This window comes from Thunnus thynnus, chromosome 21 (assembly GCF_963924715.1).
Source record: "Thunnus thynnus chromosome 21, fThuThy2.1, whole genome shotgun sequence".
Taxonomy (NCBI): domain Eukaryota; kingdom Metazoa; phylum Chordata; class Actinopteri; order Scombriformes; family Scombridae; genus Thunnus; species Thunnus thynnus.
In genome coordinates, this window is record NC_089537.1 from 12,371,715 (window position 1) to 12,397,942 (window position 26,228).

The 26,228-nt window shown below is 40.4% G+C and overlaps 1 protein-coding gene across 1 annotated transcript; it reads right to left on the minus strand.

Moving 5' to 3' along the window:
• Positions 1-1,422: 1,422 nt before the first annotated feature.
• Positions 1,423-25,213, minus strand: zbtb47b (zinc finger and BTB domain containing 47b). The gene is made up of 6 exons (XM_067577432.1): positions 24,956-25,213; positions 7,927-9,309; positions 5,657-5,804; positions 5,135-5,250; positions 3,985-4,129; positions 1,423-3,598 (listed from the first exon to the last, which is right to left on the minus strand). Exons 1-6 carry the CDS (start codon positions 24,956-24,958, stop codon positions 3,150-3,152), a joined length of 2,244 nt encoding a protein of 747 aa, XP_067433533.1. The 5' UTR covers positions 24,959-25,213; the 3' UTR covers positions 1,423-3,149.
• Positions 25,214-26,228: the final 1,015 nt, after the last annotated feature.

Consider the following 26,228-nt stretch of genomic DNA (forward strand, 5'->3'; position numbering starts at 1 on the left):
GTGTGGCAATCAAATTCAAAGTGCATAAATCAGTAGTATTAACTACTATCCCCCCTCCTTTACCATCATCTACTATCAATATCCATAACAAAAAAACATTCAAATCCCTCCAAGTATAAGGCAAATACAATTACGCATCACAAACTATAACCACAGTATATCAGAATTGTCTCTTGGGCTAGTGCTTTTCAAAACAGTAAGGTGGGAAAATACAGAGTATGTACATTTTTAGCCTTTTCTTGTGATCCCAAAGTACAATGGGGCTTCTTCAATGATAACCAGAGACACTTCACCTGCATTATAAAGGTGCAGGATTTTTAACAGAGTGCAGTTTAACAAGTTGCCACAAGAGAGCAACAGTCGTTTGTGTGACATTGACACGTTGCCTTTGTTCCTCTTTGTGTCAACAATCAGTCCCACATTAACCAATGACCACATTAAATGATGAGCTGGGTATAAAATGTTGGCAGTTACCTCCAAAAAACTGCACCAAATGTCTGATTCGTTTATGTTTGTCACCTGTAGCTCATTTCTTACTTACTTACTTACTGTCCAGTAAGGCTAAATTGGATTTTATCACAGCTTGAATATATTCAACAATTCAACAGCTGTAGACTTTACGTCTAAAGGGCAGTCTCAAACTGGACCCTGTACAAAAGCAGCAAATCAAAGTACAAAACATGTGTTTGACACATGAAGAAAAAAAAAAACGAAAACGTACCTTTATCAAATAACAGTTAATGTGGCCCAAAACATTTAACCATGGCAGTTTAAGAAATGTAACTGGGGGTGAGCTAAGACATAAGACTACACTAAGGTGCTTAATTTCGTCTTTTAAATAAAACAATAAAAACAGCTTATTACATTTACAAAAGCTTGTCCACAAATTCCAACTTTCGGTAGTACCAGCCAAGACACACGTGGGGGCACATTCAAAAGACTTTCTGAATGTAAACATGAGTAATTAATCACGAGGAAGAAACACAATATTTACAGGTTAATGCTACACTACAAGTAGGCTATCTATAGATAAAATGAGCGGGAGTGCATTGATAGTGCACAGATTTAAAAGGAATAGTAATAGATTTTGGGAAATACTCGCATTGACTTTCTTGCTGAAAATTAGATGAGCAGATCGATTCCATTGTCTCAGTAACAAAAATTCCCCTCCTTAAGTTCATCAATTAATACAAAAGTATAAAACAATTTGTTTTGGTTTTTTTTACAGTGAGTTAAAAAACTTCAGTTTTTGTTTAATGAGCTTTAGAGATGCTGGTGGTTGCATTTTGTTACCTTTGAACAGAGCCAAGCTAGCTGTTTCCGGTCTTTAGCTCACTAAATAATAACTGAAGAACTACCTGTAAAACCACAAATTGTCATGTTTACACATTTTTTTTTGTATGGATATAACGTGTTAAATAGTGAGCTTTAGGTGCTGGAAGGTGGATTTTTTTTTTGTGGGCCAGGCTAGCTGTTTCTAAGCTAAGCTAACCAGCTGCTAGTTGTAGCTTCATCCTTAAAAGACAGATATGAGAGTGGAATCAAATTTCTCATCTAACTCTCGGCAAGACAACGAATAAGCGTAATTCCCAAAAGGCTGAATTATAACTTTAAGAGATTTTAACTGACAGATATTTCATTATGATTTTTTTAGTTCTACTCCAGTAGATTTATGACAAACTATTGTCAAAAGTGCACATAGAGCCACAAGTTTCTGATGGGTATTATATACTGCATTTCATTAGCTTTATTCAGCTTCTACTCACCGTTTCAGCAAAGGTCCACTATCTTATAATAGTGATGTAATCGAAAGGAGCCCTTTTAGTGATGAGCTCTATTGTGCCAAAAGTAATCACTGTCAGCACTCTTTTAGAGATTTAGGCATTGGACTATAATGTAGTGTTTATCATTTTACACTATGGATCACATCAAGATGAAATGTGCACACTTAATTCAGCTACACAAGCGGGTTGTTGTGAATTTTTCTATTCCTACACTCTTGGTATTCTGCACAAATGACACAGATTGGGTTTAGCTGGGAAATGAGCTGTAACATTAACATTAGATTTAAACCTATAAATATGCTGTAGGTTTGAGTACATTAGGTTTTGCTAACAAGTCACAGAAAAGTGCCATAGCTTCTCAAAGCCAGATCTACAGGAGAGAGGCGCACTTGCTTAATGTAAGCAAAAGATGAGAGTCAACAAATTATTCCATCTCCTGACTTAAGGAAGCTCAAGCGTTGGTTGGCTGAGTGTAGATTTCATCTCCGACAGCACTTTTACTTGTCTCTGCTTCACATCTCTCTCAACCACACACGCGCGCACACACACACACACACACACACAAACCGTCACAAACACCACACACTGCATTGCACGGCCGACTCTCAACGTGTCACAACTTCTCTTTTGTCCTCACAAATGACGTTAACGTGCCACAAATTACACACGATCACAATTATAAAAATGGAGACAGTTAGGAGTACATTTTAAATATCACTAGAGTTAAATGTAAGGTGCAGGATTGATTATAAATGCTGTATAACATTACCTAACTATAGCAGGTGAGCTAACAGGATTTGGTTATTGGCAATGCCATATACATGTATATGCTCAAAGACAAATCAGCATTTGGTTATTGCTGGGTCAGACCAGAACCACTTGCTACATCTTGGCAGAGAATAAAAATAAAACTTTTTTTTTTCATCATCGTGTGGTTCTCACTTGACAGATGACCCCCGTATGAGCGAAGATCTAGGAAACTCTTCCTCCCACTTATGCTACAATCAACGCATTGTGCAAGGCTCTGGAGAGATGCATGTGGTGTCGGAAAATCCCAAATAAAACCAGAACAGGGTTGTGAAAATCATGAGGAGAAGCGTGGTGACGACACGTCCTACTGGACTCTGAGGTTATCTATTGTATTCGACAGAGTAAAAAATAACTATTTCTTATTGTGGTACTGTAGGTGTATGTGTTTTTTTTTCTCAAAATGAGGCCTTCATGTAGCCGTCATTCAGTTTTTTCCCCCCTCGGTGTAAATATCACTGAGGTGCATCGCACTTCCTCTGCAGGAGTCCTCTGAAAAGCTCAAAGAAAAATAATAAAACAAAAGTAACAAAGTGCTTTTGATGCTACAGAGATTTGTTAGTTGTTGGAGTTCATCCTACCGGCAGAGAACAGGGGAGGTGGAGGGGGTAAATGTGGGGTGGGAGGCAGCCCCCCCATGGAGTGCAGCAGGGGGAGAGACAGCTGGGTGCCATGAAGGGGGTGGGGGCTAGAGGCAGCAGCGGGTGTGGTCACAGACGGGGCAGCGGGGAGTGCCGTCCCCAGCTGGACCTGACCGGAAGAGTCCACGGTGGGCGAGGCCAGAGGCTGATCGAGACCGAGGGGGTCGTTGCCGTCAGTAACCATGGGGTTGCTGACGCGGAAGCATTTCTCCCTGTGGGCCTTGAGCATGTTGGAGAAACGGAAGCGCTGGCCGCACACCTCGCAGGGGTACGGCTTCTCCCCGGTGTGCGTGCGGCGGTGGCGCTTCATGTTGGGCCGGCTTGTGAAGCTTTTCCCACAGATCTCACAGATGTACGGCTTCTCTCCTGTAGACAGAGGGACACAAAGAGCTGAAAAACACACCTCTCTGATCAACCAACAACTTTTATATAAAAGTAACTTAATTGGTCTGCTAGGGAAATATCATATTTATGATCAACAACAACAAATGTTCCCAATTTCAGACTTTTTTGCATTGATGTTGAAATGTTTTATATATCCCACGAGCACAATAAATGCAAATTCTTCTAGAAGACAGAATGAAGAACATGTTTTGTCAGCTCTTTGTTATTTCTTATTATAACTAATTTAATCTATTTTTTACACTGCCCCTGCCTTTTGTTATAATACTAGAACTGCTATGTTGGTCGTCTGTGATTTAACGCAGACGCACCCCTGAAAATCATCAGGAGTTCTTCAGAAAGTGACTCACCAGTGTGTGTTTTCATGTGTTCGTCGAAGTACTGTTTCATATTGAAGTCCTTTCCGCACCACTGGCACATGAACTGCTTGTGTCCGATGTGGATGCTCATGTGGGAACGCAGCTGGTATTTATACTGGAAGCGCTCGCTACAGTTCTGAAATGACACAGGGTGAACATTTTTACACGTGTATAACATGATATCTGCTTTCAATGGGTTCTATTCCAATCGTTATATCCGACAGATGATATTCAGAAACAGGAGTCTCTCTTGTGACAAATTTAATCCAAATCTAAGCTGTGAGAAGCTTCTTCTGTAAAACAAATTGTGACAGATGATAGTCGTAAAATAAAATGCATTACCAGAACATTACTACTTATTTTTTTGTGTTTGCTGTGACATATGAGCTGTTTTATGGTTATTACACATGTTAGGTTATGCAACTTAAAATATGAGAAAGACCCCAATCTTACAAGCAGGAAACCTCTTCAGAAAAGTTGTGTTTTACCTATCATGGTTTGAAAACGCAAGAAAATTTAAAAATGGAATAAAAAAAGGAATAGTTTGACATTTTGGTAAATACACTTCTTTGCTTTCTTGCTGAGAGACGCGATGATTGATACCACACATGTTTGTATGCTAAATATGATGTTACAGCCAGTAGTTTAAAGCATAAAGACTTGAAACATGGGGAAAACAGCTAGCAAGGTGGATTTTTTAAACTTTGGATGGGGCCAAGCCAACTGTTCCCCCCTGTTTCCAGTTTTTATGCTAAGCTAAGCTAACTGCTGGTTGTAGCTTCATATTTACCATGCAGACATGAAGCTCTCAGGTGTAGGGGGAGAAAGATGTCAGAAAAAACACTATAGGATTTCCTCTGCATATAATTCAAAAATTTGTTAATGATATTAATCAGAATTTTTCTGTTTGATCTGGAACATCTGCCTTATCCGGACTCCTGGACACTTAATATGAGTATTTTACAAGCAAAGGTCTTTAAGAGATTCATAACTGCACTATTATGCACATCACATTCCAGACTCCATTCATTTAAACATTGACAGGTTTTGAAACTGTGGATATCTCAATTTTGGAATTAAACTGTTAATATGGGTGAAGTGGAGAACAGCAGCAGCAGCAGCATATAAAAGGAGCTCAAACCTCACACTTGAAGGGTTTCTCTCCTGAGTGCTGCAGAGAATGAACCTTCAGGGACATGCTGCGCTTGAACGACTTCCCGCACGTCTCACAGGTGAACGGCATGTCTTTCGTATGGGCTACACACACACACACACACACACACACACAAACAGTATAAGATTACTTAATGCTGTTCAATATTGAGGACAACTGATGTGTTTCATCCAACAGATAAGACATTTTCTCTGAAGTTTACACATCAAACTCTAAAGTCAGTGCTGCAGTAAAAAGGATAACTGCAACTCAATGAAATACAGCACTTCATACAAACATTTCTTTAGCTGTTGAAAGGCGGATGTGCACAGGGAGTGAGGGTAACCCGCCTGGGAAAAAGATGCTTATCTTACCAAAAAGTGGAAAAGGAAAGCAACACCCAAAACAAATCCTCAACAACAATCGGGTGTGGGACGTAGAAAAGGAAGCCTAAAGTAACACATGGGAACAAAGTGCCTAACCAGGATCATTGATTTTACTGGCACTTACCGACCATGTGCTTCCTGACATGAGCCATGGTGTAGAACTTCTTCTCACAGATCTCGCAGGAGAACTTCTTCTCGGCGTAGCCATGGACGATCTTGTTATGCTCGTGTAACGACCACAGCTTCTTGAAGGCCTTGCCACATGTTACACACTTGGAAAATAAAAAGAATGGAGGGATAAAATATAGCGACAACTGAAATATTAATAAGGTCATTACCTGTAGCACTCTTTACAAATACATGCACATACCCAGGTGTGTGCTTAGACAGACACTTGAGCATGCACTGTAGCAAAAAAAACAATTAGAGTCAGCAGATTGAAGTAGCAAATGATCTTCAAAACTACAGCAGGAGTCCAGCTGCTCACTGCAGAGGAGTAATGGTGGAGGTACTGAGGGATATCAGAATTTATTGTTACTGACTGCCGGTTGACTGACTCAATTTTATCATAATTACATGATTGCGATGTGTATGCACTTATTAGTAACTAAATAATTATAATATATTGATTGGCTTTGTATTCCAGGTGTTCAAAGCAAACTTTTTAAGATGAAACTGCTTTGCACAGGTTTGGTGTCAGAAGTGACATACTGTAATAAGGGGCATTTATAGGTATTTAATAGACCAATTATGATGAAATTAGTAATTGTTCCTTCCATGATAATGACAGTCTAGCAAAACATTTAGAAATTCTGTGTTAATTCTTGTATTATTGATGCATTAACCCTACTACTCTAACTAACCGTACCCTTGACCTATTAATTTAGAGACCTTGTGTCAAGAGCACCGTCCTTTACTGGTTTAGCTTGGATTAATGCTTAAAGGACATGTTCACAATGTTTCAAGTCTGTCTTAAAACAACAGTCAGGTGCCCAAATGAACACTGAATCAGGTTTTTCTTGCTGTAATCGTTCTTCCTGTTCATACTGGCCATCAAAATATCATTTCCAATGTGCTTACAATGTAAATGATGGGGGACAAAAACCACTGTTCTTATTTTGAGTAAAAAATGTATTCATTTTTTTTTCTGCTTATATGAGGCTTCAGCAGTTAGTTAGTCAAATCAAGAGAATATCTTTCAAAGTTAAAGTCTTTTTAGTACAAAATTCCCTCTTTTTGTTACTATTCCTCCACTGCAGCTAAACAAGGAAACACTGTCCAGGGAGACAAAAAGGGGGATTTTTGCACTAAAAAGACTTGAACTTTGGAAGATACCCACTTAGTTTAGTTTATCTGAAACTTTTTCAGATAAACATTTTGCACAAAACAGGGATCTACATTGAAAGCACATTATGAAGGGATCTTCTAATGGTCAGTATGAACAAGAAGAATGATTACGACAAGAAAAACCTGTTTCAATGTTCAAATGGATACCTGACTTTTGTTTTAAGACAGACTTAAAAAATTGTGAGCCTATCCTTTAATTTTAGCATCTTTTGTAAGAGAGAATTGCAAACACATATTGTGACCTATCCTGTAAATAAAAACAGAAATTCAATGATCTACAACATGTAGAGGATGCGTGCGGTAATTATTTTAGCCCTGAGTATTGTCAGCAGAGCCTCCTGTCAAGTAGGGCTGAGCAGATTGATACCTAAAGTGTCAATACTACTGATCCCAACTCTTGTTTTGAGTCTGGCGTCAATAGGATTGATACAAAAAAAACTGGATCCATCTCACGCTAGATCACGTTCTGGTCACATGGAAACACTTCTTATTGAAGTGCTTCTCTGTTGCTATTGTGTGCATATGCATCACAATCGCCTTGTTAGTTCAGAGAATTAACATTATAAACATTTGTTATTTTTTCCATGGTAATTATTAACCATTAAAAACTGTCCTGAATTTAAACATGCATGTGATTCAGTAATTAACAAGGAATACTAAAACAAAACCTTTGTGATGGAAATGTAGAAGAAGTAGCCTATTGATGACATATTCACCACATAAATCATGACACATCTCTCTTTCCTATGACAGTACATCAGCAGCTTTTAATAATAAAAAGGTTTTGGTATTGATATTGGCAATTCTTGCTCAATTACTTGGTGCTGGATCAGAACCTACTGACAGCTCCACCAATCAGAGGTTTTGCCTGAGAGGCAAAGCACAGGGCAGAAAAAGTCCCCAAGTCATTCTCTCGCTTCTCTCATTGGGATTATGACAGTATGACGCTGTTCAGACAGATTTTAGTCACTTAAATTGTAATTGTTAAACTGTAAAAGTGAGGGAGACATCATCATCATCATCATCGTCATCATGGCTGAATCATACCTGGATGCTCTTCTCACAGTCGGTCTGTTGGTGCAGCAGCAGCTCGCTTTCCAGCAGGAAGCGTTTCCCACAGTTATTGCAGATCTGCATGCGATTGTGAGTGACGTTCATGTGTTTTTCCAGGTACCAGCGGTTGTTAAAGACGCGAGGGCATTTCTTACACGGGAAATGTTGCTTTTCCTCCAGCCTCACTTTCTGGCCCAGGCCCTCTGCGTCCAGCGTCCTCTTCCCACCCTGCCGCTGGTTGGCCAGCGTGGCCTCCGTGAGCGTCTGCCGCATGGAGGCAGTTGTACCTGCCATGGCCAACGCTCTGGTGCCCCGGCGAGGTCGATCCATCATGGCCGGCTGCTCCAAACCTGGAATGTTGAGGGTGTTCTCCTCCTCTTCTTCATCCTCCTCCTCATCTTCCTCTTCGCTGCTCTGCCCCAGTATATCCGCCCTCTTTAGGTCATCAACATCCTCTTCTCCAACTGTGTCATCATTCTCTGCCTCATTCTCATCATCATCCTCTGAATCTCTCTTGTTGTCACAGCAATGACCAAACATAGTGGCCGTCTCTGTGGCGGTTGCTGATTTGCCCTCTGACCCCTTTGACACATTGAGAGTCTGGTTGTTGAGGTTGACTTCCACGATGATCTGATCTCTGTTGAAGGAAGCATGGCCCTCTGTGGTCTTTGACTCCTCCCCGTTGCCCTCAACTTTGCACAAAGTGGCCACACCTGTGCCAGCCGAACCTCCGGACCCCTCCTCCTTCTGGTAGTATTGCTTCGGCTGGGAAGCCGCTTTGCCCGCCTCCTCCACTCTAACAGAAAACGGGCTGCTGCCCTCCCGTGTGTACACCCTTCCCAGCTCTGACTCCTGTTTGATCTCCCGGTACAGCTGGCTGGGGGGCATCGCCACAGCAGCTGGGTCACCGCTGCTAAGCCCATCCTGATTGGCCATATCTACGCAGGTGGTTCTCAGCGAGTGGCTGCTGATGAGGTCACGACAGGAAGCTGCGATGTCGCTCATCTGAAGCAGCGTAGCAGCGTTCAGCACGTCACGGACAGTGCGGCTGCTCACCAGCAGTTTGGAGGTGTAGATGAAGTTGAGGATTTGCTGCAGGCCCTGTGATGTCAGGGCGTCCAGCGACAGGTCCACCCGTCGCAGCTGTTTGCTTTGGGCGAAAAGGGAGTGGAAGAAAGGGCTGTAGGCCGCCAGCACGCCCTTGTGAGCTGGGAAGGTGCTGTGCTGACGCACCAGAACGATGTCAACGTCACACAGGTCAGGCTGGAAGAGGCGCTGCTCATTCAGCCTGTCCATCAAACAGGTGAAGTGCAGAGCCACATCCTCCACCAGAGAGAACTCAGCAGAGGGGAAGTCTGTGGTCTTCTCCACTATGAGCTGGAGACAAGGGAGGAGAAAGACAGAAGTAAAGGTTGAGACAGAAAGGCCTTTATTATTATTTATAGCATAGCATTTAAAATGTGGATTAGAAGCAGATCAGATCTCACCACTGCCATGCTTTTAAGAAACTAAATATGCTGTCTCTGTGGTTAAAAGCTCATTCTCAACCTTGGAAACACCAGCTGAGAAAACATTTTCACCACAAGGTCCACTTAGTAGATCATATCACATGCACTTTGTAGATTCATGCCAACATAGACGAGAAGTCTTAAAGTCATAAAGTGTTCAGAAAATATGGAAAGTTGAACATCAACAGTTCCATGACAACTTGGCAAACTTGACCTACTGATGAAAATCATGTGATATGATTGAAAGCTCCAAAACAGCTATTAAATGGACCTTGTGGTCAGATTGTTTTCCAAACTAAGCATGCTAAGTTTTGATAATTTCATGAAATTTGCTAATATAAACCATCCAGAAATACCTATATTATCAGGGCTTTCTACCACATTTTATGGTCTTCATATGTGGATGGAGCTCTGGAAAAAGCTAGTAAGTGGACTTTGAGTGGACTATGTATTGCCAAGGTCAAGAATGAACTTCCAAATAAAAAATAATTTAAGAATGACTGATTTTAATCACATTACATTGTCATTGTTCTGTGACACTCGCATGTAATATTCAAGTAAAAGCATAAACGATGCTGAACTAAAGTCTATTTAAATATATCCAGCATAAGTTATTCATATTGTGTGCTTTATGATTTGCAGTCTGCACAAAGTCACAGGCTCTGCGCTTGCTGCACTATGCGAGTCAGAGAAAAATCAAAAGGTGTAACACTCAACGCTCTGTGCAAGGTCCTCGACTTCCCAAGGTGGGTTTATTTTAGCACAGGAAGGGCAGGGTTTCGATCCAGACGGGATGTGAGTGGGGACAGAGCAGCACACAGAGCAAACACACACAAGTATACACACGCATATGTGATGTGCAACGATGCACAAAAAACACACAACTTACAAATGCACAAACACACACATACACACACACACAACAAACACAAACACATTGTCTGGTCTCTGCAAGGACTGACTGGTCTGTGCATTGGTATTCAGCGCCATCTCCCCCCATTAGCCGGCTCTCTCAGCACACCCACTCACTACACTGTCCCTGAGGAATCGCGAATTATGCAGAAGACAAAACACGTCCGGAGAAATAATTAGGGAAACCATGCCAAATAAATACTAACTAACCCTCCAAACAATTAATGGAATTTATCATTCAAGGCGTCTCTTTAGCAGCAGAATAGGAAGACTATTGATACTTTTTGGCTAACATGTTGCATAATTACATCTCTATATCTCCTATTTTTTAGTATTTACAGTTGCATGTGCAAGACCAAAGATGGGACATGTACAACAAAGAAAATTAATAATTCATTTATCTTAAGAAAAAAAAATGGAAAAGAAAGAAAAATATGGCATCTATGTTGTACAATGAGTATGAATCACACTACAGTTAATTTTGCCTTTAAAAAAACAGAAGGCAACTTCATTTCCCTTCTGCCTATATTTTCTCTTTAAGATCAATGAAAATGACTATTCGTTGTTCAAGCTGGAAAATGGATTTGCATTTGGGCCTAACCTTGAAAATCTGGCCTGTTTGAAGAATTCAATTAGGGAGTGTTAGATTTATTCATAGTTTTGAGCTGCTAAATTGGACTCTGAGCCAGAGATGAGTGAAGATCGGGTTATCTCTCCCTGTGCGAGGCTATAGACATCGCCCAAGGGCAAAACGCTGAAGCGATCAAATCAGATCAGATCAGATCAGATCAAATATAAGTTGCAGACTGGAAGTTATGCTCCTTTAGTGATAACGATCATCATCTTCTTCTGGGATTCAAATAGGACAACGCAATCAAAGCTTAAACTCTACAGGATGAATATCAACAAATTCAAAACCTCAACAACAATAATTCGAAAAGGTCTAATGTGCCGTGTATTTCTACAACACTTTACTTCATGTTGTAGATTTAGTTCAAATTCCTTTAACCAAAACATATGTGAGTGATCACCTTTATCCCTGTGATGGAAAATCTTCAGATGGGCAAATAAATCTTCAGGTCTCCCACATTTAAAACTAAAAAAAACTTATACTCCACCTTGCTCTTAACCAAATTCAGAAATTTTCTACCATTATTTCTAAATTAATGACATAATTTAGTGACCTTGACACTTTGATCAATGATCCAAGTATGATTCATCTAGGAACCAGCGGTGTCTCAAACTTCCCTAACATTAAAATTAAAAATAGATCCTGTGGCCTCTAATCAAACATCATAAGCAAATAATCAAACCTCGATTCTTTAATAATTAACTCTCCTGTGTACTGTCTCTGCAATGACTGCATACTGTCTCTTATAATTAACCCTCCTGTGTACTGTCTCTTGTGCTGACACTGCCATGACTATTTACACAAGGGAAATTTCTCTTTCACATCCCTTTATCCCTTCTTCTTCATGATCACAATGTCCAGTCCATTACTACTGGGTCAGAAGTTGTTAACCTGAGAATTTTAATATTGGGATTTGAAATGCAAAATAATGATGTCTGCCATGTGCACGTATAACACAGGACCTCAAATGAGAGCCCCATTGATTCCACCATTGTCAGCACAAATCTACTGTATGGCATTATACTTGCACCTCAATGTTTTTTTTAATTATTTGATAGTCAAAAGCACAGAGAGACAGGAAACAAGGGTAGAGAAGTTAAGCAGAATCAAACCAAGGACATTATTTCCCAGTATCCAGAAGGATACTGGGAAACCCATTGTTCCTTTTGAGCACAGAAAAATACTTTTTGCATGCATATAAGCTACATTTTGTGGAGAAACTATTATCAAGCAAAGAATAATTGGCTGTTTTGTCACCAGTCTGATCAATAGTTGGATTATTGGTTACTACGGAATTAGGGAAGCACTGGGAGAATAGTATGATGGTTGGCTAAATTGATGAGTTCAATTTTTCAAAACTACTTTAAAGCAATAGCTTTCTTGCCAAGAGTTAGATGATAAGATCATATCTATAAGGTTAATATGATGCTAGTGTGAGCAACCAGTTAGCTTTAGCATAACATTAGCATAAAGACTGGAAACAAGGGGAAACAGCTAACGTTAGCCTAGCTCAGTCCGAAAGTAACCTGCCTACCAGCACATTAAAGTTCACTAATTAACAAATTAAATATTGACTGTTTAATCTGTACAAAAAAAGTGCAAAAATAGAACAAAAATGTGTTTTTCCCAACTTATTATTCCTTTAATGATTATAATGCATTGTAGGTGTTTACCTGGGAGTTATCAAATAAGCAACTAATGTTAGCTTGGTTAACTTATCTGGCAGAAGTTAGCTAGCTAGTTGTAAGCTAATAAAAACAATAGCAACTACTTTTTTCAAAAATGTTCATAAAACTGGACAGTATGTTACCTAAACAGTACAAACTACATGTGACTATCATGTTCCCAGTTACCATTTTCTCCCAGTGCTTTCCTACTTCTCTAGCAAATGAATCATACTAGCGATAGCATTGGAGACAAAAAAGCTAATCGCAAATGACCTACTACAATTCACTTATTGTATTGTGGCACATTTTAACACCCTCAAGTTCAGAATGCAGGAAAATAGAGAGCAAAAGAGTAAGACTGAGTGAAACACTTCAATATTGTGCATTTATATGGAAAAAAAACAGCAAACAATGCAAACCAATACACACAGACACATTTGTTTCCTCAAATTATTGTTTGTGTGATATTTTTGCTGCAAAATATAAATGATGTGCCTGCAAAAATCTGTTTTCACTGTCCAATTGCAAGCTCAGAATTGAGGCACAAATATAATTCCATAATGTTAGAGTTTCTAACAACAGACTGAACAGACTGTAATGTATCTATCTGCAGAAATAACATGCAGATGCTTTAAGACTTCAAGTGTACACTGCTGAATGACAGGATTTCTATCAGTGAGGGATTACATTTTTTTTCATCCAGACTGATGCTTTAAAACGATGTAATCCAATAGAAAACAGTCATGCCACTGCTTTGTCAATATACAATAAAGACGAAGCCATCTTGTCACATTTCATCACATACTGTAGCCAAACAAATTGAGAGAGTACACTGGCTTGAAAGACCGCATCTAACTCCCTCAATCTGTGTCTGTCATTATCTCCCACAGCCCTTTTCTCTCTGCCACCCCCTCCTCACCTCTCCATGGAAATGTCAGAGAGAGAGTTTGTTTGCTGTCATTAGAGGAACGCCACCTTTAACCAGCCTCTCAGTCAGATGTCTCCCAATACATTATTCATATCTGGCCTGACCCGTGACAAACACGCAGCGGGGGGATTACTGACGCACCCAACAAGAGGTGTCATTTAAACAGGCTTCAATCAAAGAGCTGTTGTACACCCTTTCCAGGCAGATCATTTCATCATCTGCCAAACACAACAAAGTGAGGAGATCCTCTTGCGTTGTAGAGGCCTGAGAGAGCCTGTTTCACAAGGCTCCTCTCAACGTGTATATGCTTCAGTGAAATAACAATGTTATCTATTTTACTGTAGAGAAATTTGAATTCATCCAGTACTTAAACATTTGCAAAACTAATGACACTCCCATAAACCTGCTCTGTACTTTGTATTTAGTAGTAATTAGCAAATGTTAGCATGCTAGCACAGAGAACATTAAACATTAAACCTGCTAAACATCAGCATATTAAAGGACGGGTTCACAATTCTTCAAGTCTGTCTTAAAACAACAGTCAGATGCCCAAATAACAATTTTATATGCGCTTATAATGAAGCTAATATAAGGAAGCAGTCTAAATTAGTCTTTTTAGTATAAATTTCCCTGTTTATTTTTCCCTGTTGAGCCTCAGCAGAAGCATCGTAACAAAAAGAAGGAAATTGGCACAAAAAGACTAACTTTGAAAGAGATGTACTTGATTTCACTGATTTGGACACTTCATATTAGTTTAAAATAAACTTTTAAATACATTTTAACACAAAATGAGGACTGTGGATTTTGTAAACCTATCCTTTAACAATGTCATTGTGAGCCTGTTAGCATGCTGATGTTAGCATTTAGCTCAAAGCACCACTATGTTTAAACAAGTTCAGCCTTTACAGAGCTGCTAACATGGCTGTAGTCTTGTTTCACTGCCTTTTTCATTCAAAAATTACACTAATTGGCTTGACAGAGGCTCTGTAATTATATGTTAGAATTTCAAACTATGAAAGTTGACAACTCATACAAAACCAAATCTAGATATCAAGTGTTTAAGTGGTCTAAAGGGGTGCTGCAATAAAGGAAAAAACTTTTCACCCGATGTATGAGACATCAAATTTGCCCCAATTTGAAAGTATGACGCACTCTGGGAAGATAATCAGATGTTTAAAAATATTTCCCTGATCAGCCTGATGACAATACTTTTATTAAAATCCAAATCCAATCAAAGCATGTGATAAAAAAGTAGATTTTTTTGAGTAGTTGGTGAATCCTCACCCAGCTCAGGCATGCCAGGGCTGGTGGTATGCACTTGGCAGCAGCCCGCCTCGTGGACCTGAGCCAGACAGAGCCGAGTCTGAGAATTTAGCAAGAGTGAAATCCCTCTTTCTAATTTGACTTTCACTGGTGAGAATGCCCTTTCTCTCCGACACCTTTGCACTGGACGCTCCGTGTAGATTTACTACTCTGTAAAGTCTGCATCTCCGTCACTGTGCAGCTATGCTACAGGCCATGCGTGTGCAGCGACCTCCACAGAGCTGCCATTTTAAAAGTGCCCCTGTCTGTTCATTGTAATGTAGTGGGCGCTTTAAAAATGACTCTGAGGCCTCATGTAAGGGCAGCGCACATAAATCTTAGACAGTAGCTGGTGTAAAATTGAACAATGTCTTAAATGTTCAGCCTTTTCCTTGTTTGCTCTTGTATATGAATAAAGCTGCCCAGATGTTATTTCCCTGAAACATTATTTTGTTACAATTTTGTGCACACACCTTGTAGCATGGCAGATTTATGAGCAGGGAACTAAAGATCATCTACCTTGACTCTGTTGTTTGCTTGCTGACCGGTGAACAGACTGAGCCATTAGCAGGGGCCAATGTCAGAGCACAGCACAGAGTCATGGACACATCAATAGTGCGAGGGAGGGCAGGTTGTATTCAGGCAGGAGGGAGTCTCACGGGGGAAAACACTGCGGGGGGTTTAAAGCTTTCTCCCTGTCCTCTCAGTGTCCTCTTTCACATCTTAAACTGTTATGTCTGATTAGAGCTTGGCAACATAAACAAAATTAATATCACTAAATATTTTTATGCTCTGTTGTGAGCAGCTGGAGCTCCAATAGGCCAGCTGCTGTGCGTTGGCAGGAGTTTGACCAATCAGAGCTCCTACTCCTACTCCGTGGCTTGAAATTTATGTAGTTTTTCTGTGGCAACGTGCAACACATCTCTAAATTTAAGAGAGACGTCTATAAATTAGAGCGAAATGGAGACTGTGTGTGTTAAAACGGGAAACAGGCAGAAACATAATTATATTGATTACAAATGCCTTCTCATTTTGTGATTCCATTTTAAAGACTACTTATCAATTCATCATTTTAAGACAGAGTAAGGAAATAAAATAGTAAATTTAATGATTGTTTTATTATGTTTTATGTGTCATTTAAATGTTAATTTAATGAGTCATGTTATAATGGTCTTTTTTAATTGATCGATGTATTAATTGATCATAATTAAGCACTGTAAAAGTCTTATAAATCTTATTATTCTGGTGGCACACGTGAGGCTCCATATACTGTATATTTGCTGGGTGATTCTTGCAATGATACAATCTTGCCTATCAAATTTCTATCAATGACCATCGGCCATCTATCAAATGTCAAAAAACATTGTGATGTCTTCAATTTGTTTTGAGATTGAGTTTATAATGATGTAAAGAGTAGCAGTTTCATTTCATTCTAGCACTGCAAATAATTATTTTCATTTTTGATTATTCTGGTGGTTATTTTCTCAATTAATCAGACTTTAGAATAAAGAAAATAGTGAAAAATGTCCATTACATTTCTCCAGCCCAGAGCCCCAGTTGATGTTTTGTTTGGCCAACAGTCTAAAATCCAAAAATACTGAATTTATCTGTCATATAAAACACAGAAAACTAAAGTAAATCCTCACATGTGAGGAGTTGAAACAAGTGAATGTTTTTGCTCTTTTGGTTAAAAGAAGATTTAACTACTTATCAAATAGAAAAATTGTAGCCGGTTAACGTTGATTTTCTGTTGTTTCAGAACACATTTCCATAGATAACAGTTGCTTTTATCATTAATTAAGACTAGATCTGAAATGTTCAGTTGACTAATCGATTAGCCGCTTAACAGACAATTAATCCAAATCTAATTTAATAACTGATCAATCTTTACGGCATTTTTCAAGCAAGAAGGCCAAACATTTGCTGGCTCTAGCTTCTTAAATGTGAGGATGTGCTTGTGTTTCCTCGTCTTACATTATAGTAAACTGAATATCTTTGGGATTTGGGAGTGTTGTTAAATTGAAGACATCTCCTTGAGCTTTGGAAAATTAGAAACAATCAATTCATGAATCAAGAAAATACTCAGCTGATTGATCAATGATAAAAATCAGCTGCAGCACTACTTCAGACAATAGACACTGAATTACTCAATAGGTCTACATCTTATAGATCTCAATACAAATCTCTACTGTATTGCAGAGTAGTCCTCTCAAGACAAACTGACTTTTTTCCACTTCTAAAACTCTTCCATTCAGGCCACAAAATGCCCATTTAATATCTCTTTAAAGGTGCAACTTGCTACCAGTCCAATGTCAGAATGTCCATATGCGCAGTGATGTCCCTGCACTTGGAAAGACCATCAGGGAACAAAAAGAGAGCACCAAACCATCCACAGACATGATGACAGCAATCCCATGAACTCATGCCCTGGCCCTCTTGTCACCCAGCTGGGAGGAAGGGGGGGGGGGGTTCTGCCACTTCCACCCACGGAGCACACAAGCTCCAGTAAAGAGCACACTCAGCAGCCCTCTTCACAGCGAGGCCTCCTGCTGAGGGGCCTGGCGCAGGGCTCGGCGTGACTGACACCCCGAGGAAGGAGAGTGGGCACCATGTCAGGCCTCATCTCACTCACTGGCATGGAGATGGTAGGAGAGCAGCACCCGCCCTCACACTCATCCAATCACACACACACACACACACACACACACACACACACACACTCGCACATATCCCTGAGTCATCATCAGTGCAGACGAGAGCGGAGCATGACAGGCCTGAATACAAAATCTCTACAACGAGATCACCCAGTTACAAGCAGCAAGTTTGGCCTCGCAGTAACGTCAGAGTGCTTTTACGTGGTCTGGGAAGGGGATCAGCTCACGCTCAAAAACACAACCAAACGGATCAGGACAAGGGCATGTCATTTCTGGCGGAGTCCAATCAGACCGCCATTAAAAAGTCATCAGGGTAATGACTGACACTGTGTCCTCTGTGTGCTCAGCAGACCTTCCCTGCTGCTGACGCCAAACAACAGACAGGTTTAGTCGTGCCAGAGGAGTGAATTCTGATTCTTTGGGTGAGAATCGTGGCACGGCTTAATCCTCGGGGTGTTATGTGGTCTAGGCTACCGGCTGGGCAAGACTGGCATGGTCGGAAAGCAGTCTGCCAAATTCTCTCCCTGCTTTCAGTCTTTGTGTCTGGTGGAAGATTTCTCCTCTGTCTGCAGTCTGCACTCCCTCTCCTCTCCTCTAAATCCAATCAGCACGGAGACCCGGCACTGACCTTGAGATAGAAAAAGCATATACAGTAGCACATCCACACACACATGCCTGCGCAGGCATACCTGCATTATAATCACACACTTGTGCCCGCATCAGTAAACAGGAAATAAAGAAATTTTGGCGTACGTGATGACACTGCTGATGCAAAGAGATGAAAAAGAGGATGTGAATGTGACTGGACTCCGGTTATCAAATATGTTGCAAATGGACAGATCAGCCAGATTGGTAATAGCACAAGTGACACAGCCTTGCTTTTAACAAGCCCCGCGGTGATCATTACAGCGCTATGATAAAAAAATGCTAATAAAAATCAATATTCAATGACTAAAAAAGGGGGAGCCATAGCGACAGGCGGCTAAGGTCACACACGGCGCAGTCACGTGCTCCGCCACATTAAAGTGGAGTTAAATACTTGCCGGGATGGCACTGTTTATCGGATATAATGGTGTTAGGGCTGATAGTTACACCTTGTGATATTAGGCTGTGGGATTACATAATCCCATAGACCAGTCGTGCATGTGATGCAGATTGGTGGAGGATCAACCATCATAAATCAGTGAAAAGCTGTATTATGACAGACTGTGTGAAATCTGAATTTAAGACTAAACACTTTACTAATCTGTTAAATACCGACTATACCTATTTAAGACTCAAATACTGTACATTAATAAACACTTAAAATGTCATATCTGCTTATAACTACATTATAATGTGTTATAAACCATTTATTAAATGTTTATATAATGCTCATACATGCAAAATAGTGGGAACTTGAAGTAAAGTGTTATCTAATTGGTTTAATAGTTTTTAAATTAAAAAAACTCTCAAACATTCTGTGGTTCAAGCCTCTAAAATATCTGTTTTATATCATTATACTGTGCATAAATTTGGGTTTTGGACTGTTGTTTGGACATAAATATATAATAACTGTAGAGTCTACCAGGTCATATTTGTTTTCAAATGAAAAAAGTGTTTTGTTTTTTTTAAACAATTAGAAATTCTGTGCATAGATGGATCAATTCACTTCAATGTTCTGATGAACTTTGTAATTGCTTTGGATTATTCAAAAATGCAAAAAATGTGGAAACTATGTAAATATATATACTCTCTCTCTATTTACATATTATATGGTGATTTGCTGATCACATGAATAATTGGTGAAATATATATAAGAGAAATGGAAGCGGCCTCAGGCAGCACCCTGATGAGGGCGAGATAGAGGAAAATGTTTGGTGAATAAAACATGGTGAACTGGAGAAGAGTTGTGCTACATGTTTAATGGTTGATGGACTAAACTAGACATCTAAGGATGACACCCTGGCCTTGGAGAAACTTTGATGGACATTTTTCACTATTTTCTGACACATATTGACTAAATGATATATCAGCTAAAGGGGCGCTCCAGTAGTTTTACACATTAAGATGAGAGGTACTACTCAGCCTGTGAAAACAGTTGTAAAAATATCTCCCGTGGCTCTACAGGACTTTTGTGAAGTCTGAGAAAATAATTAGTGATGTCATTTGGAGACTTCTTGCTTTAGGCTTGGACTACAAATTTATAGTGGAAAGTTTGCATTAAAAAACTGGGCACATGAAGTTTGAAAGAGTGTTTATGAATCAGGGATGATCTAATGAATGGCATTAATAAAACTACATTATAGGAAGTGTAGGATCCAGTGCTTTTTGGGTTTGATTCACATGTTAAAGGGGACAATTCCCCAAGTGGGACAATTCTGGAAAACCTGAAAATTCTGTGTCTGTGCATGGCAACTACAGCATGGTTAAGGTTAGGGAAAGATTATAGTTATGATTGAGGAAACTAAAACAGATGGTTGAGGTTATGGGGAGATTTTGGTTATAATTAATAAAAAGACAAACTCTCCTGCATGAAAGTCAGACGAACTACACTTCCACCAACCACCCCGACCTTGACACCCTCACGTTCCAGCTTGGCACATAAAAGACACACTACTTCCTGCTTTGGCACCGAATTGCAGAAGCGTCTAATATTGTATGAACGTTTTTCCTGGGGATATTAGGATATCAGGATGTCCTGACCTCTGCTTATCTATGTTGGCCATCGTTTTTTGAATCTTTTTTTAACAAATCCCCCAACTTCATGGAAGTGCATTACTAAATCATTATCATTAATCTAGAAAATAACCTTCTTATTAATCAATAATTCAAATAATCATTAAATGCAGACCTGATCCAGATGAATGCAATTCTTAAAAAGGACAAAAAGTCAAATGAACTCTATATGACTCAAAAGAACTGCCTCAGCACATGAAAAGTAAATGAGATTTCAGGTAAAATGTACAGTGGAATAACTTCAGATACAGCAAAAGGCAAATCATAAATGTGCTGCTGGTTATTTTCTCTTTCCATCACTTTAGCTAATTATTTTATTCCCCTCAGCCTATTAAAACATTTAACTTTCTTAACCACAGCATTCACTGCTGGCTGCAATTAATAAAGACAATATTATCAGCGTGAGCGCTGCTCTAATCCCAGACATCCAATCTCCCCTCCACGCTGCAAAGACGAGGCTTTTCCCCTGTCCTAATCTAGCAGTTTGGACGTGCCCAGCCTTGCCCTGGTGGAGCTACACCAGCTTTCACCATTAGATTTAAATACATTTCCATCTATATGTTAATGCAACCACAGGTGACAAGCCAATCTACAACTGATACGCGTTTACCCGAGCATGAAATTGGGATGCACAAACAAAAATAAGGAAGAGAACGCAGCATGAGCAGCATCTTGGCGACATACAGTAAATTAAAATTTGACAGCGTGAGCGGGATTGCCTCAGCTGCATGATTTGCAAAGTCCTTTACCGGCTTGTCCTTTGAACAAACTGGATGACAGTGTGTTTTATCAGTTTGGTAGAGCTGGGGACAGTGTGTGTGTGTGTGTGTGTGTGTGTGTGTGTGTGTGTGTGTGTGTGTGTTGCCCAATCAGAAAAGATGCTGAAAGAAGACATCAACCGGCGGTTGTCTGGAGCTGAGATGACTATGACGAGCAGTTGGATAATCAAAGGAGCTGCCTGGAGGCGGGTGGGGGGGATGCGCAGCGATGAGGTTAGAGCGTCCGCACTGAAGCTCTGCCAGGAAGTTTGTGTCTGGGCCAATGAGCTGCGAGAGGAAGTGCTGAGTCAGGAAGCCTGGCCAAGAGAGGGGCCCGTGGTGCTGGCATCTCCTCCTCACACACACACGTTACAACGCTTCACACAACACCGCTCTGCTGGAGTCATAACACACTGTTCCCAATGCCAGCGCCGTGCACGCATGTGCACAACTCGGGCGCCTGCTGTGCACGCATTCACCAGTAAACACTGGCATGTGACGCCAAATACCTGTGGCACCATAAATTGTGGATTGTTGTGCAAACAGATATTTCTATTTGTAAAAGCCAAACACCAGCAAAAATCCAGTCAGTGAAATGACACATATATGACACAAAAAGTGAAAGATGCACCTTTGAAGGGATCTATTAGAGACAAAAGATCATCTGAATGTCTTGTAGCGAGCAGGTGCAGACATACCCGAGGGCTATTACACAGGCTGAAACTGTGATATCTTCATTATCCCTTTCATAGCATGACACAAAGAGAGAAGAGGCTAACACAAGACTCTAAAAGAGCCCCTTATCAGAGAGAATCTCTCTGGTGTGGCAATACTCTTTCTGTGTGTGTGTGTGTGTGTGTGTGTGTATGTGTGTGTGTGTGTGTGTGTGTGTGTGTGTGTGTGTGTGTGTGTGCGGAGGCAGTTGATATGTTTGATGAGAAGGTCAGAGAGGACAAAGAGGAAGAAGAGGTAAAGGAGGAGCATCAGCTTGCTATAGCTGCAACCAATCAATGGACAATAGAGAAATGGTGAATGTGAGCTTAAAGGAATAGTTTGACATTTTGGGACATTTGGTTTATTCACTTTCTGGTTGAGAGTTGAATGAGAAGATTTATACCACTCACGTATTTGCCTGTTAAATATATTTGGCAACAGCCAGTTAGCTTAGCTTAGCACAAAGACTGAAAACAGGGAAACAATTAGCCTGGCTTTTTCTAAAGAATAAAAAAATCTGCCATTTACGGTTATTTACTGGCCTATTTATTGGCCGGGAGCGGTAACTTCCTGGAATCTTTGCCGATTGCCTAGCAACTGCTTAGAGCCAAAAAATAGTCCAACAAATAACCATAAAACCTGAATTGTTGTTTTTACACTTTGATTTTTGTACAGTTTAAACAAATGATTTAAGCTTTACAGGTGTTAGTAGTAGGATTTTTTTTACTTTAGATCAGAGCAAGGCTAGCTGTTTCCCCCTGTTTCCAGTCTTTGTGCTAAGCTAAGCTAACCGGCTGCTGGCTGTAGCCTCATATTTAACAGACAGACAGGAGAGTGATTTCAATTTTTTCATCTAACTTACGCAAGAAATTGAATAAGTGTATTTCCAAAATGTTATACTCCTTTAAAGGGTAAAAAATTTGAACTGAATAAATCCTATTTTGATACTGTGATGGATAAGGAGTATGATTTTCTAACTGATCTGTGCATATTTGTTCTGTAACGTCCTGCACAGATAGGGAGCTAAAAATGGATAAATAGAAGGCTGTATAAAACCAAAACATTAATCTGTGTGTATGAGTAAATGTCAAACAAATATTTGTGATGACTATCAGATCAAGGATCCCTACTTTCCCTGCTTAACAATTCTCTGAAAACAGCATGAAAACTCATTCCCATCTGCTTTAAAGCTCCTCCTAAGTCTCTCTCGCTGGCCTGAATTCAGCTAAAAGCTATAAGTACACTTTAGACGGTCCCCTTAAAAAAAAAAAAAAAAAAAAAAAAAAACCTCTAATATCTTCAAATGCCTGACAATGAAAGGCTAATAGAAATCCTCATATCAAGCTGTATGAAAAGAAAGAGCTGTTTGGCCTCTTTGATAACGGAGTTCAAAGTCATTTGAAAAAAGTGCCACAGGGGTTAAATTAGAGTAACTGTTTTCCACTGATGAAAAGACACCAATGCTGGCTGGCACTGCGCAGAAACAATTAAATTGTGAATTTATTCCAAGAGTAAAAACTTAGAGGCTACTTCAAACAAACTTGCGCCATTTGAACCAACAAGAACAAAAGAATCCTTACATAAGCCCAGAGAGTTTGACCTTGCTTGTCCACCGTTCTTAATCTCAGGGGCATAAATTAGCAGCACCTATGGTCTTAGTTTCCAAGGAGAGTGGCCTCCTACTGGGGGAGCGAAGATGTCAGTTGGAGTTTGTTGCCCAGCTCTGGAATGGCTGCACTTGTCACAAGGACTAAAGACAGTTCCTCACTCTGCACCCAGAGACAGTGAAGCCTCAAAGTCAAGGGTGGGCAGGAATGCCCTGAATAGGCAGTTACGTAAAACTCACAGCACCCTGTGAGGATAGAGAAGGAGCTACTCAGGACCTGACAATGCTGACTGAAATTAAACTGCATCAGAGGGCCCAAAACATGAAGCCAAGTGTCCCTTTATAGACGGCAAATAAAAGGAACAACAAATACAGTCTTTTCATTTAGTTCTAGCTTGTGGGATATACTGCAAAAATTCGCAGGGACTAATCCTCTTTTGATGTCAACAAAGTAATTGCAGAAATTATCTGCAGCATGTTGGTGTTTACCAGCGTTCATAGTCAGACACACTATCCTCTGCATTCGCCAAGCACACTTTGCACTTTATCGCAGCTTACTCTCATGCATGCATGCATGCAGACACAAACAAACAAACAAACAAAAAGAAGCAAACAGAAAAAAAAAAAAACACACACAGCAATAACCAAACGTCTCTCTCCCTCTTCGCTCCCACCAGTCCAGCGAGCACCAGGGCTAACCCTGCTGACCTGACCCAGATATTAACCCAAGCCTCCAGATGTGAACGCGCGCTGGGATTACTCCACCACTGCATCAAGCTCCACATGCTTTCCTAATGAGGCATCCTAAAACGACCCTGGAGACAGAGCTGACTGTCTGCCTCACTCACCTCCATTCCCACAACTCTGCCTGCCTGTCTGTGCAGAGGCACCATCTTCATGTCTTCTCATGAAAAACGGAGTTAAAAAAAAAAACAGACTGCACGGAGTCTAGTTGGAAATGCAACTCAGTCAGTAAAAGTGAATAAAAGAGCACTGACTTCATGCAGCAGACAAACATTAGTCAGTACAACATTGCTGTGAAGTGTTTTCTGCGGGTGCTGTGCTTTGACTATCAAAGCCTGGAATTAAATTTGCATTTATTTCTACTAGGCAGCTTCTTTACCATACTGAAGTTATTGAGACGTTAACAGTGACATGCACTTCTCTATTAAACCACACAGAGGAGATTATCTTAATTTATGCATGAATGTCAAACTTGTCCTGCCCTGGCTGCCTTAGTTTCACTCACCCTTGTCTACATACACACCAGTCACGACCTGAGAGCCCTTTTTCTTTTTGCAGAAGCGCCCTGATATGAAAGAATTTAACTCCTTCTCTGCATCAATGTAGCTATTGTAGCCATTGCATTCTTTCAGCAGCTTCAATTTCCAACTTGTGCCATGTCGGCAAGTTGCAAACTTCACTGCAGCGGAGACGAGGCACAAAACACACGTATGACAGCCAGTGGCACACAAACACAACGCTTCAGAAGTGTGGTAAGTTTGATCTGATCGGCCTGCTAAGTAGCTGAAATTTGCAAGAGATCAAGAAGGGACACACACACACACACACACGCACACATACAAAAAAAATAAACAAAAATGCAGCGCTCCTCTGTAGCCTACCATTTTGATCCAGCGTTTCGAGGCTCAAAGGAGTCCCAGAATAACTCCTTTCGCACCAGTTTTTCCTTCGCCATGAAAATGACCGTTGAATTTCTCACATTTCTCCAGTTTTTGCCTTATCCTCAATCTTTTCTCTTTCCCCCCCCCCGTGCTACTGTAGCATTCAGACAGACAAAAATGCAGAGGCTGCTTTTGCAGAAGGAATTGGTGATTGGAGCTCGGGGATCATATGGGCTTTTTGTCAGACGTTTTTAAAGGGACACGGTACTGTTTAACGTGGAGTTGAGAGACAGGCGCATTTCTTTGTACTGTACTTGGATTTTCTTTTTTTCGTTTGGCGTGAGGAGGAAGACTGGGAAGGGCATTTATAGACATATGGCGCAAACCGGGGTGCGCTTCCTCTCACTGTGCGCTCCTGCGACCGTGTGACGTCACACGGGCAGACAGCTGCGGAGGTTAGGGAGTTCATTCATTTCGCACATTGCAGAAGTCAATATAACTTCATTTTTTAGTCAACAAATAGTGTCTACCTGGAAACAAAGTGTCCCGTATCATCTCCTCATAACTTTTTCATGTCAAAACTCAAAAAAACAAAACAAATTTAGTTCAGATTTAGGGAGTGGCTATTAGTAAGGATTCCAAGTGTCAATCCTCCTTATATTGTTTAATTATTACGCATGCGCATTGTATTGATTGGCCAAGAGCACATGATCAAATTAAAATAGTTTCGAAATGAAGTAATGTTTTTGCTTCCAGTTGATATGCCAACCCTTCCCATGGTTTGGGTTTAAATAGTTATACTGAGGTACAAAAACCAATTGGTTGGGGTTAGGGAAAGGTCATGGTTTGGGTCCAAACAGTAAAATGCGGTAAAAATGTTCCAGTTAACAGCACTAAAATGTTCAACGTGACTGTAAGAAATGTCCGGTCTGTCGTCTCAAGAGGTCCAGCAATAAATTCTGGAAACCCAGTTTCCCAATAGAACAAACTACTATCAGCATGGAAAACCAGTCTGGACCAACATCCTGTGGACAAATTAGGAATGAATTTATTAGGAATGAACCACAAAAAGAGTGCAAAATCTCAAATTATTCTTCCTGTTATTATCCTCTCACACTTTAATAAAGGAAAACTCCTTCTCCAGGGCCGGGTCCACCTACTATGGGGCCCCAGGGCCAAAATGAGATGTGGGCCCCAGTTGATGCCCCAGTTCTCTCATTCTTTGTCACAATAAAGTCATGCAATCAGCACAGACTGCGCAACTGACATATTG

Excerpts from the sequence above, each read along its gene's own strand:
- zbtb47b (XM_067577432.1), bottom strand. Across the intron at positions 5,805-7,926 it reads ACTGTGAGAAGAGCATCCAG|TGTGTAACATGTGGCAAGGC; the intron begins GTATGATTCAGC and ends TTATTTTCCAAG. Across the intron at positions 5,251-5,656 it reads TGTCAGGAAGCACATGGTCG|CCCATACGAAAGACATGCCG; the intron begins GTAAGTGCCAGT and ends GTGTGTGTGTAG.